The sequence below is a fragment of the Rhamphochromis sp. 'chilingali' genome, assembly GCF_963969265.1.
Source record: "Rhamphochromis sp. 'chilingali' genome assembly, chromosome: 8".
NCBI lineage: Eukaryota > Metazoa > Chordata > Actinopteri > Cichliformes > Cichlidae > Rhamphochromis > Rhamphochromis sp. 'chilingali'.
In genome coordinates this window covers 6,224,996-6,235,105 of record NC_137935.1, presented here as the reverse complement: position 1 = coordinate 6,235,105, position 10,110 = coordinate 6,224,996, and the positions used below count along the sequence as shown (strand labels likewise).

General features: G+C 38.2%; 1 protein-coding gene across 1 annotated transcript; it reads right to left on the bottom strand.

Moving 5' to 3' along the window:
- Positions 1 to 718: 718 nt before the first annotated feature.
- Positions 719 to 5,803, bottom strand: LOC308401040 (uncharacterized protein). The gene is made up of 2 exons (XM_080889099.1): positions 4,995 to 5,803; positions 719 to 2,171 (listed from the first exon to the last, which is right to left on the bottom strand). Exons 1-2 carry the CDS (start codon positions 5,655 to 5,657, stop codon positions 1,482 to 1,484), a joined length of 1,353 nt encoding a protein of 450 aa, XP_080745225.1. The 5' UTR covers positions 5,658 to 5,803; the 3' UTR covers positions 719 to 1,481.
- Between the last annotated feature and the right edge of the window lie 4,307 nt (positions 5,804 to 10,110).

Sequence of the window (10,110 nt, the reverse complement as noted above, 5' to 3'; positions counted from 1 at the left end):
CGGTTGAAGTTAAATCCTTACACATACAAAGAGTAGACTTATGAGGCTGGCTTTCACCTGGCAGTCCTGTTAACCTTTATGAGTCTTAATGAATCCATCTGTCTGTAGAATGTCCTTGAATTTCTTTTCGTCCAAGACTGTCTCCCTAAGAATGCCCCCATCCCCCAGCACTCTGTAACCCAGGAGTAAAATGGGTTCATTGTTTGGAGTGAGAGTTCAGATAGTTGTATGTGTGTAAGACAAGGTAGCGGTTCTTGTTATCACAGAGCCTGCAGACATATGGGAGACAGGGAGATGAATAAGTGCTGTGACAGAGACTCTGAGTTGTCTAATGAATCTGAGTGTGTAAAATTAATGACATTGTTCTTCTTTACACCCCTACAATATCAAGCTTGACCATTTTTGTTCTAAATTAGTACATTCTCATTTTAGTATGAACAGTAGAGTATAATTGACCAGTCTACCATCAAACAGAGACTTGGTTAATTTTATATCATTACCATTAGTTTATATAACTGCTGTGTAATAGAGCACTGCTTCTCAGCCAATGATGGAAGCAACTAGATTTTGAAAAAGTCAAAACATACATTACTTCGTTGATGCTATGAAATATTATTAATGTGTGTATTTTGCATGGTTTTTCTCAAATGTTGATATACCAGATAGCTCACTCTCAAAAAAGTAAAAAGGAAGAAAAAGCTTCTTTTGGGTGTTCGCTTATTCACATTCACTTATTTTTTATTTATTTTATTTTACACTGCATACCCTATCTCACAGTAACATTCATCCAAAGATCATCGTACACCTCGGATTTCTTAAAAAAAACAAAACCCACTGACATCGATTATTTTGATTGACATTTAATTTCATGTATTTGTTGCTTACACTCTTTTTTTCCTGCCCTTTATACTTTTTAACTTAAATTTTTGCAATCACTTAAAACAGTCATAGTCACGCATTGATTATTTTTTACATTAACTGCAGGATCCTTTATAGACAGATAAATAGATTATCTTGAAGCCTTAGCAATCCGTCATTTTCAACAGTGAGGGCTCATTGTCAACAGTCAAAATCATCACAAGAGGTTTGTTTAAAAAGGGCATTAAAAACATGTAAATCAAGAAAACATTCCAGAGAAACAGATGTAAAAAAGCATATAGATAGATACAGACAGAACACAATGACACCTTATTCTAATCAAAGCATTTATGTGTATTTAAAAATGCGTAATCAACACAATTTAAACTTCAGGCATATAAATGAATAAACTCTCTAAATTTGGACTGCAAATAATAGAACTTTAAAGTTGTTAATCTCCAACAGCAACATGTCTGCACTTAAAATGTAGGACATGACAATATACCAAGACAGAATATGGAATTTCCTTCTGAACATGAAAGCAGAGCGATACCAATTTCTAAGAAATGGCTCTTCTCCTCAACCATGATGGCAAAGATATGATAAAAGAGCAGATGTTTTTTTCAGACGTAGTCTTTCCTGTCATAGTCACTGGGGACGACGGACTTAGGTTGAGCGTATACCGTTGATGGAGGCCCATGCTTTTTCTGAGGCTTCTGGGACCGGCTGCACAAGAGGATGGCCCCTCCTATGAGAAGAAAAGCAGCTGCTGCCCAGCCCAGGTACAAAGCTGCACCGAAGTCTTTCTTCTCCCCCGATCCCGTTGAATTGTGGAAGTCCATCATGATATTGTGGGCAAACCATGACACGGGTATCATCTGGCTCAGAGATGCCAGGATAAAGTTCACACCAGCAACAATCATCACTTGAGCCTTGGTTGCCTTTTCATCCACACAGTTGGTACACTTTGCTCCCACAAAGGCTGCAAAAAGCCCCACAATTCCCAAAAGAATGGAGAGGATAGTAAGGGCACGCGCGGCCTGAAGCTCAGGACTTAGATCCAACATGGAGTAATGAATTTTACACCCCATGTAACCTGTGCTCTGGATTCGGCACTCCATCCAGATGCCCTCCCAGCTCGTCTCAGTAGTGATGATATTACTTTGAATAAAAGCTGTTACTTTCCACATGGGCAAAACGCAAGACGCAATGGCAAAGATCCATCCAAGGAAAGCCAGGGCCACTCCAAGAATCTCTAATCCCATTGAAGGCATGTCTGCACTGTGTGTAAATACGAAGTGTCCACTGTCAAGTGTCAAGTGTCAGATGTCCTCAGAGTAGTTTGAAGAGATCTGAGTGATTTATTGAGATTATTGCTGATACGAGAACAGATGGTTTTAAATAGGTGGAGTCACATGGATATTGATTGGAGGAGTTCAAATAGTTAACTGCCCCACCTCATTTGTACTGCCAGAAACAGCCGACTCAGCTTAATGATTCAACTTTCACGGCCTTAGCAGCTCTCCCACCTGTTTGGGTGAGGGGAGAGTAAACAGTGGCTTTTTCTCTCAAGTCTACAGTAGTTAAAGAATAACAGAAAAGTTAAAGGTTGAAGGATGAATGCTTGAAAGTAGAGGACAACTTCAGCAATAGTATCATTGTAGTAGTGTGTGGCAAATGAATCAGAAAGAAAATTTGTTAAAAATGCTTATGCAAGTTGCACAAATGGGTTTGTGAATGCCATTAGTACTTTATTACACCTTATTTGGATAAACAGTAGTCACTGAACCCCGAACATGATGGAAGTGGTGAAAAGCAAATGGGGGGGGGGGGGGGGGAGTTCTCTGGAAACCAGTGGGAGTTCTCTGATTATGTGAAAGTTGTATTTGTATATATGTGAAAGCCTCTGCATACCTCTGATAAATTTGATTAAAAAAAAACATCATCCCAAGTTCTATGGAAAGCTTTCACAATTCCACCTAAAAATGTTTAATCTTTATAAGTTTAGAGATATAAATGTTTTGGAAAAAGCGCTTTCATCTGGCCACAAAAAAGACAAGGCCTAGGTTTCTTTCTCTGCTTTTTATAGAAATATCATTTTAAAAAATGTCTTTTTAAGACAGGTGATTGATAAGAATGTTGAACGAGTTAATTTTCTCTTAGTGTAAAGCACACACTGAGTTACTCAAGCAGCCTCAATTTAGAAAGCTTAAATTGTTAGATATTATGTCATCATAATAGGGTGTGTAATGTGCTGATATGTACTGCTGAAAACAGCTTCACTGCATCTGTTCAAATGACTAATCTGTCCTTCTGGGAAGTTCTTGACTAACACTACTTGTGGAACTGCAATGCAACACAAAACCCCTCTAACATAATACAGTGTGCACTGAATATATTACTTTCGTGAAACTCTTTTAGGAACATCTGTATTTCTCTCAGTACACACACGTGCTCGTAATAGAAGAAAACACTATATAATAGGCCAGTGTGTTGGAAAATGCATAAATAGTCTGTTTAGGTGTCCTGTGGGTGGGTGGAATGGATTATCAGTGTCCTTTTTCAGAAAATCATTGCATCATTTATTTCAACTTTTATTTCAGTGTGCTGTGGAGAAAAACTTACACTCTGGCCTCCAAGATTTAGCAGAGCTTCCTCATCACACTAACACAAACTGCACGGCATCATTTTCACTTTGTAAACCATTTTACTAACATGAACATTATTGACATGATCATAGGACCACAGCAGTCAAACGCATGGCCTTCAGACACTTGAATGCTTGGGCTTAAATCAAACATTATTCAAGAAATTTATATTTTCTTGAAGTTGTTGAGCAAGCCTTGGCCCATCAGAATAAGAACAGTAAAAATATAAAAAGCCTTAACATTTTATCCTGAGTCAACCTCTGCTGGGAAATGATGGTTTAACCAACAACAACATCATTGTTTCTCTCTTGCATCTGCAGTTTCTTTGAAATGGGAGCTGGCTTGTACTAATATGTTTTCCATCACTTCTGACTAGCACCCGATTGCACTGTTGTGCTGAATGACACATTTTGTAAGCAGCTCTGTGGCTACTGAAAAGGAATTTCTAGTATATTTAGAAGCTCGTAAATATACTTTACTGTATACTAATAAATATATGTAACTTCGTATCTAATGCCTAAGTTAAGAAGAGATGAAATGTTTTCTAATTTGTGTTTCTTGTGGATTTTTAGCTCTTCTTGTTTGTCGAACGGATTAAATCACATGGGTTGGTTGACCTTAAATGAAGCAAGTCGACTATTTTTCTGTCTATATTGTTAAAGTGTACTATTTAAGCATAATTTCTTTCATAGTAAATCTTTTTTATATAGTGTTTGCTTTTTTAAAAAAAAGAAAAAAAGAATTGACATACCCTTTTAAACATTCAAACTATATTTTGAGTCTGTGAATCCAATGCCAAGCAGAAGTGCACAGCAATTAGTTGCAAACTAGCTGATCAATAGAGTCTTTGTGGCTCAGTTGTGACTCGGCAGAGGTTACATCCCCTGCAGATGGAGACTGTTATCTCCGACTCAATTTCACTTTGCAAATGGAGGGCAGGCTACAAAAGAAAGGGAGCACAAGGTGCTCTTCTGAAACAAGCCATCTATTGTTAGTTTCTTCCATCTACATTGAAATAAAATATCCAAAGCTGGAATGCCCCTGAACTGCACTTCTTGGTCAAACATGGCTGAACTCTATAGCCGGTATATGTCCCTGCCTCTGCACACCAACAAACCTTTTGGAATAAAAAGCACAGCACAAAGTGCACTATAAAGAAAAGTTGATAACAAACCAGTTACTGAAAAAAAAGTTTTACTTTTCAACTGAAGTTGTGAAACTTCCTCTTGTCAGAATTTACTTCCAAGTACATTGTGTGAAGATTTCTAAAGGTTAGAAACATCTTGATTTCAGCTTTTTGAGGAAAAAAATGTGTTCATACTTGCAAAAGAAACAAAAAAATGCACATCATTTTAAAAAAAATGTTCACGACTAAAACATGAAACACGGATCAGTCATTTAAACATTTGAAGCTAGCACCAAACATGCATCTACTAACCACAAATTTATAAATGCAGTTCATCATTTCCTCATGTCACACAGTCATACATAGTCTCTTCTGGTGTATCCATTGACTGATATGGTTTTTACAGCTGAGTAGTCAATGCGGGAAGGTGCAGAACCACCACCACTTGGTGCCGTGGTTGATCTGCGAGGGCAGGAGCAGCAGAGCAGGGCTCCCCCTAGAATCAGCAGGCAGGAAGCAGCCCAACCAAAGTACAGAGCATTACCAAACTCCCTCTTCCCTGTCTCCTCCAGCATGGGGTCATAGAAGCCCAGGACAATGGCGTGAGCTGTCCAGGACACAGCCAGCAGAAGCAGCAGTCCAGCCACCACAAATGTCACCCCAGCAGCCACCATGAGGCGAGGTTTACTGCTCACATCCCGGCTACAGTTGGTGCACTTGGCACCAGCCACTGACAAAATGATGCCCACAATGCAAAGAACCAGAGAGATGATGACCAAGGCACGAGCTGCTTGCAGGTCAACTGGAAGCCCCAGCATGGAGTCATGTACCTTGCAGTGCATCTGTCCTGTGCTCTGTACAGAACAGTTCATCCACAAGCCTTCCCAGATAACCTGAGAGATGACAATGTTCTGGCCGATGTAGGCAGCCACTCTCCACATAGGCAGGCCACAGGTCACCATTACTCCCAGCCAGCCAGCCACAGCCAGAATGATCCCGAGGATCTCCAAACCGGTAGAATACATAGTTGGAGCAGGGGATGAGGAAGGAGCTGAACAAAATTCTGTTTCAGTACGCTGTGAGATGGGAGGGCTTCTGTGTCGGTGAGCTCAACCCTCTTGAGATGAAGGTGACATTGGATCTCTGTGGCTCAAAGGCCTGTGCAAGGCTTTTAGCGAGAGAGGAAGAGAGAGGGAGAAAGAGATTCTACCTTCTTTATTCAGTTTAGATGACTGAAGGTGGAGTCAGCTTAAGGTGGCATCATTTCTACCTCCAAACTGAACTTGGGTTTCTGGAGACATCAAAGTTTTCTTTAAAATCTGATACAAAAGGATGTCTTATAATATGAGACAACCACAAAAATACATATCATTGTTAATAGAATAGTCCAATGCTGAAATGTACATGAACCCAGGGAGTGTTAGTTTATAGTAAAATGCTGTAGATTTTTTTCTGAAAAACAGTTTTATCTATTTTTACACCAATTAAACATTTACATTTATTTACTGAGATGCATAAACTGAATCGAGTAAAGATACTTTTAAGTGTTTTGGAGTTTGTTAGTTTTTTTAAACTGGATACACAGTATTTTAGTCCATGTGTGCATATTTCTGTGACATGTGACAGAATGATGAAAAACGCTGAATCATTCCCTGAATGAGACCCATGAAGAAAAAAAGAGGAACAATGCCAGCCTTGTTTTTTGGTGGCCAGTCACACAATCCCTTATAGCACAGAAAATACCTACTGGCCAAAAAAAGAAAAAGAAACAGGCATCTAATGAGTCCTCTTTATGTCATTTGAGACCTATCTAGAGATTCTTGGATGACTTTATCCAGTTATATTACCTCATTTTAAGCCAGTTTCCTTAATGATGGCTAGGTAATACTGAAATAAAGTGTGATGGGCAAATTAAACTCTTGATAATCTAACTGACCAGAAAATTAAAAAAAAAAAAATACAAATCAAGGTGTAGTAATGCCCAGATATTTTCCCATTCAAAAAATATTCACTCACAGCTGTTATGTCTTTTTTTTCTTTGGTACTGTCTGTCCTGCAAATACTTTGGTCAAAGGACTAGAAAATGCCTAACAGTTAGGGATATCTTCTAAAAAGTCTTCACATCTTCTTGAGAATAGGGGCTTGGCTAATAAGTGAACTCTGTGTCATTAAAGGCTATCCACTAATATACAGAGGTCACATCGGGTCAGTGATTGGCTACAACAGCATTAAAATGATTTGTTTATCAGCACTAATTAGATTGACCAGTGCTCAGAACAAAGAGTCCAAAGAACTGACTGAAGATTTAAGAAGGAGAAACATAGGTTTGCACAAGCTGGGAGGGTCTCTTGGGGCTATTTCTAAATAACTGCAGATCTGAAAATCTTTGGTTCAAATAATTTTACGTGAATACAAGTTATTCAGATGTGTCACTCAAACTCTTACCCTCAGATGAAAGAAATTTGTTAGGTTGCTCAGGAACAAGAAAGTAACTGCCAAGACTCAGGCCTGCAATGAACAGTAAACTACTGGAATGTCAGATCTCAACCTTAATGGAAATTTGTGTACTTTGCTTAAAAGTCAGGCCTATGCTAGGAAATGGACCCATTTAAATTCAAATATCCAGAAAGAATTATCCCAGAAGCTTGTTGATGGCCAAAAGCATGTGGTTGAGGTGCAATTTAACTAAATTTAACTAAAATTAATAGGGGAGTATAAGTCAGTAAAGATGTATGCTATGCAATCATTCCACCCTGAAAAAGAACAATTCAAAGAAATCATTAAGAGGCCAAAATCTCCTTGAAATTCTTGTGCATCATCAGTGTCTGAAAACGTCTGGCCACAACTGTAAGCTGGGAGTAGTAATAGTTCTCCATTCTGCAACCACACAGTCTTTCATCATCATGACACATGCCTGCCAGAAGTCTGTTGTTAGTCAACAGAAATATACTGAATAGTACTCCCTTTGTTGCCAAATAAGTATTAATAATGTGACTTAAAATATAAATAAATAAATACAAAAGCTTTATCGGTTAGAAACAATAGTAGCACAGTGGTGATGCAGTGATTTACCTAAACATGCAAACATACATGGAATACAGTACATAAAGAAATAACTAAAGAATTTGTACATACAGTACTTTGCTTCATTTATTATTTCATCAGTTTTGACAAAACCACCTCTGTGTTCTAAAGACGGCTGTAGGGACTCACTGTTGTACCTCTGCTTACCTCTTCTGTACAGATTGACAATTTGTACAACTTTCCCCCCTACCTTGTTCAAATTTTTACACATTTTTTGTCCTTCCTTGAGAATGTCTTCTTCACAGACACTTTTTCCCTCAGACCATTTCTAATCGTACTTCAATGAACAGACTCAACTGAAGGGCCTATTTCTTGACTATAAAATACTGTTCATCTGCTGTAGTTTCTTTTTGGGCTTTTCCCTTCTACTTTTGTCCTACACTTTTCCAGTTTCTTCAGAACTTTTAAGAAATATCCTGCGCACAATGCCAAGGTATGCACAACTATTTTAAGTAATGTAACTATTTGGCTAATAGCTATTTGGTAAACACCTTGTTGGTGTGAAAATATTAAAATATTATTTTATGGCTGTCAAACTGTGTTATATTTTGCATCATATATTATATTTCGGAGATTCAAGTAAGGAAATGCTGCGTGTTGTTACAACAGGTTGATAGTATGTTAGTAACAAAATACCTAAGTTACCTGTTATGTGTAGACACAACACTGGTTCCTCCCTGAGTTCTCTTTTTATGTTTGTATAAAAATAAAACTCACTCAGGTGTCTTCTGTGCAAGCCTTTTATGCTCGACTGATTCATATTATCAGATACAATGACTGGATTGAAAAACAGTGAAAAAGCAGCCAGTTTCCATATAAACACTGTGAAAGAGCTCAGAAAGCCTGGAGCACTACTCAGTATCACTTTAAAATTTACAGGTAAGTCCGGTTCCATGGAGGAAACATGAAAAGAAATGGGGAGTGGCTGGAGACTTTTGCACAGTACCATGCATGGATAATATGTTATGGGAGCTTTAAGATGTTCTTTCCTGCGTGCCTCAGCTGTGGTGACCATTTCTTGGTATCACACATGTAGCAACTCGCACACCTTGCTCAACATTTACCTGTTATGGGAACCAGTCTGACCTGTTCAATGAAGGTGCTCCTGGTTGTTGTCACTGTACGCTAAAGTGTACTAATCCTAAGTATAAATGTATACCAATTATTGTTAACATTAAGCTGAAGAATTTCTTTTGTTGTTTGATTTGATTGCTTTTTAATTGTTATTTAAAAACAAGCGTCTGTTGTTGAAAAATACTGTAGTGAACTAATCCAGTTTAAGCTAATACAGCTTAGTGCAATCAGCATTGTTACAGTGATTGAAAGCACCATGAATCATGTAAGGAAATAGTAAAATAAAAGGAAATAAAAGCTGTTCCTGTATAGAGCTGTAACGGTCTACACAGACTTTACGAGTCTTTCCCCAGGGCAAAATACAACCTGACAACAATTCTTATAGAATTCAAAACAACACCTGCATGCTTGTATTTATCATAGAACAAACAGCATTCTTTTTTTTAGGGGGGGGGGGGGTAGCTCTCATCTCAACCATATGAGCATCATAAGTTGTAAATTAGCAAACCAAAAGTAGATCCGTCTAAAACGGGCCAACTGTCGTTTTAAGTTTTCTTGAAACCTGTTCAGTCACAAAGACATCCATATTTGGTGCGTTGTTATGTTGTGTCGTGCAGACTAGTCTCTGAAGTTGCGAAACATTAAAGGGCACGTCGATGTACTCATTGAGATTAGTTCTTAGCATGTTATCCTCTTGGCATTACAATGCCCACAAATGCAGTTCGCTCTAAACTGAAACTGGGCACAAACAGTTTGCATGGTACTTTTATTTATTGCATTACATCTGATCAAGCAGTTTAAATTTAAGGTTTAGTAGCGCTGGGTGGTTAGCACTTGCGTTCATCCTCATGCCCTGGATGTTTTTGTTTATTTGGCAACATAAACAGAGCAAGCACCTTCTGTTTTTCTAACACAAGTTGCAAGTGGCCTGTACTTTTTGAACACCTGTTAATTAATTTTGTGTGTAATGTGGTGGTTTGTATTTAACGGCATTGCTCAATGAATCATTGTATAAAAACTAAATAACCTGTTGTCATCTCTTTGAACAGAGATATTAATAGAATGTATTAAGGGGCTAATAGGAGTGCTACTGTCAACAGACCTGACTTCAGTAAGCTCCAAATAACAGATTAAACAAGAAAAAGACCACTGTGAACAACAACGCACAAACACACACAGACATCTTCCAAGAGTGTGATTTTAAACCACTGCCCTCTGAGAGTAAATATTAACAGGTGTGTTTTATACAGGATGTTATCATTTCGGGTCTAAAGAAGCTCCTATTTGGCAGACTGAAAGATTTCAGGTTCCCGTTGGTGT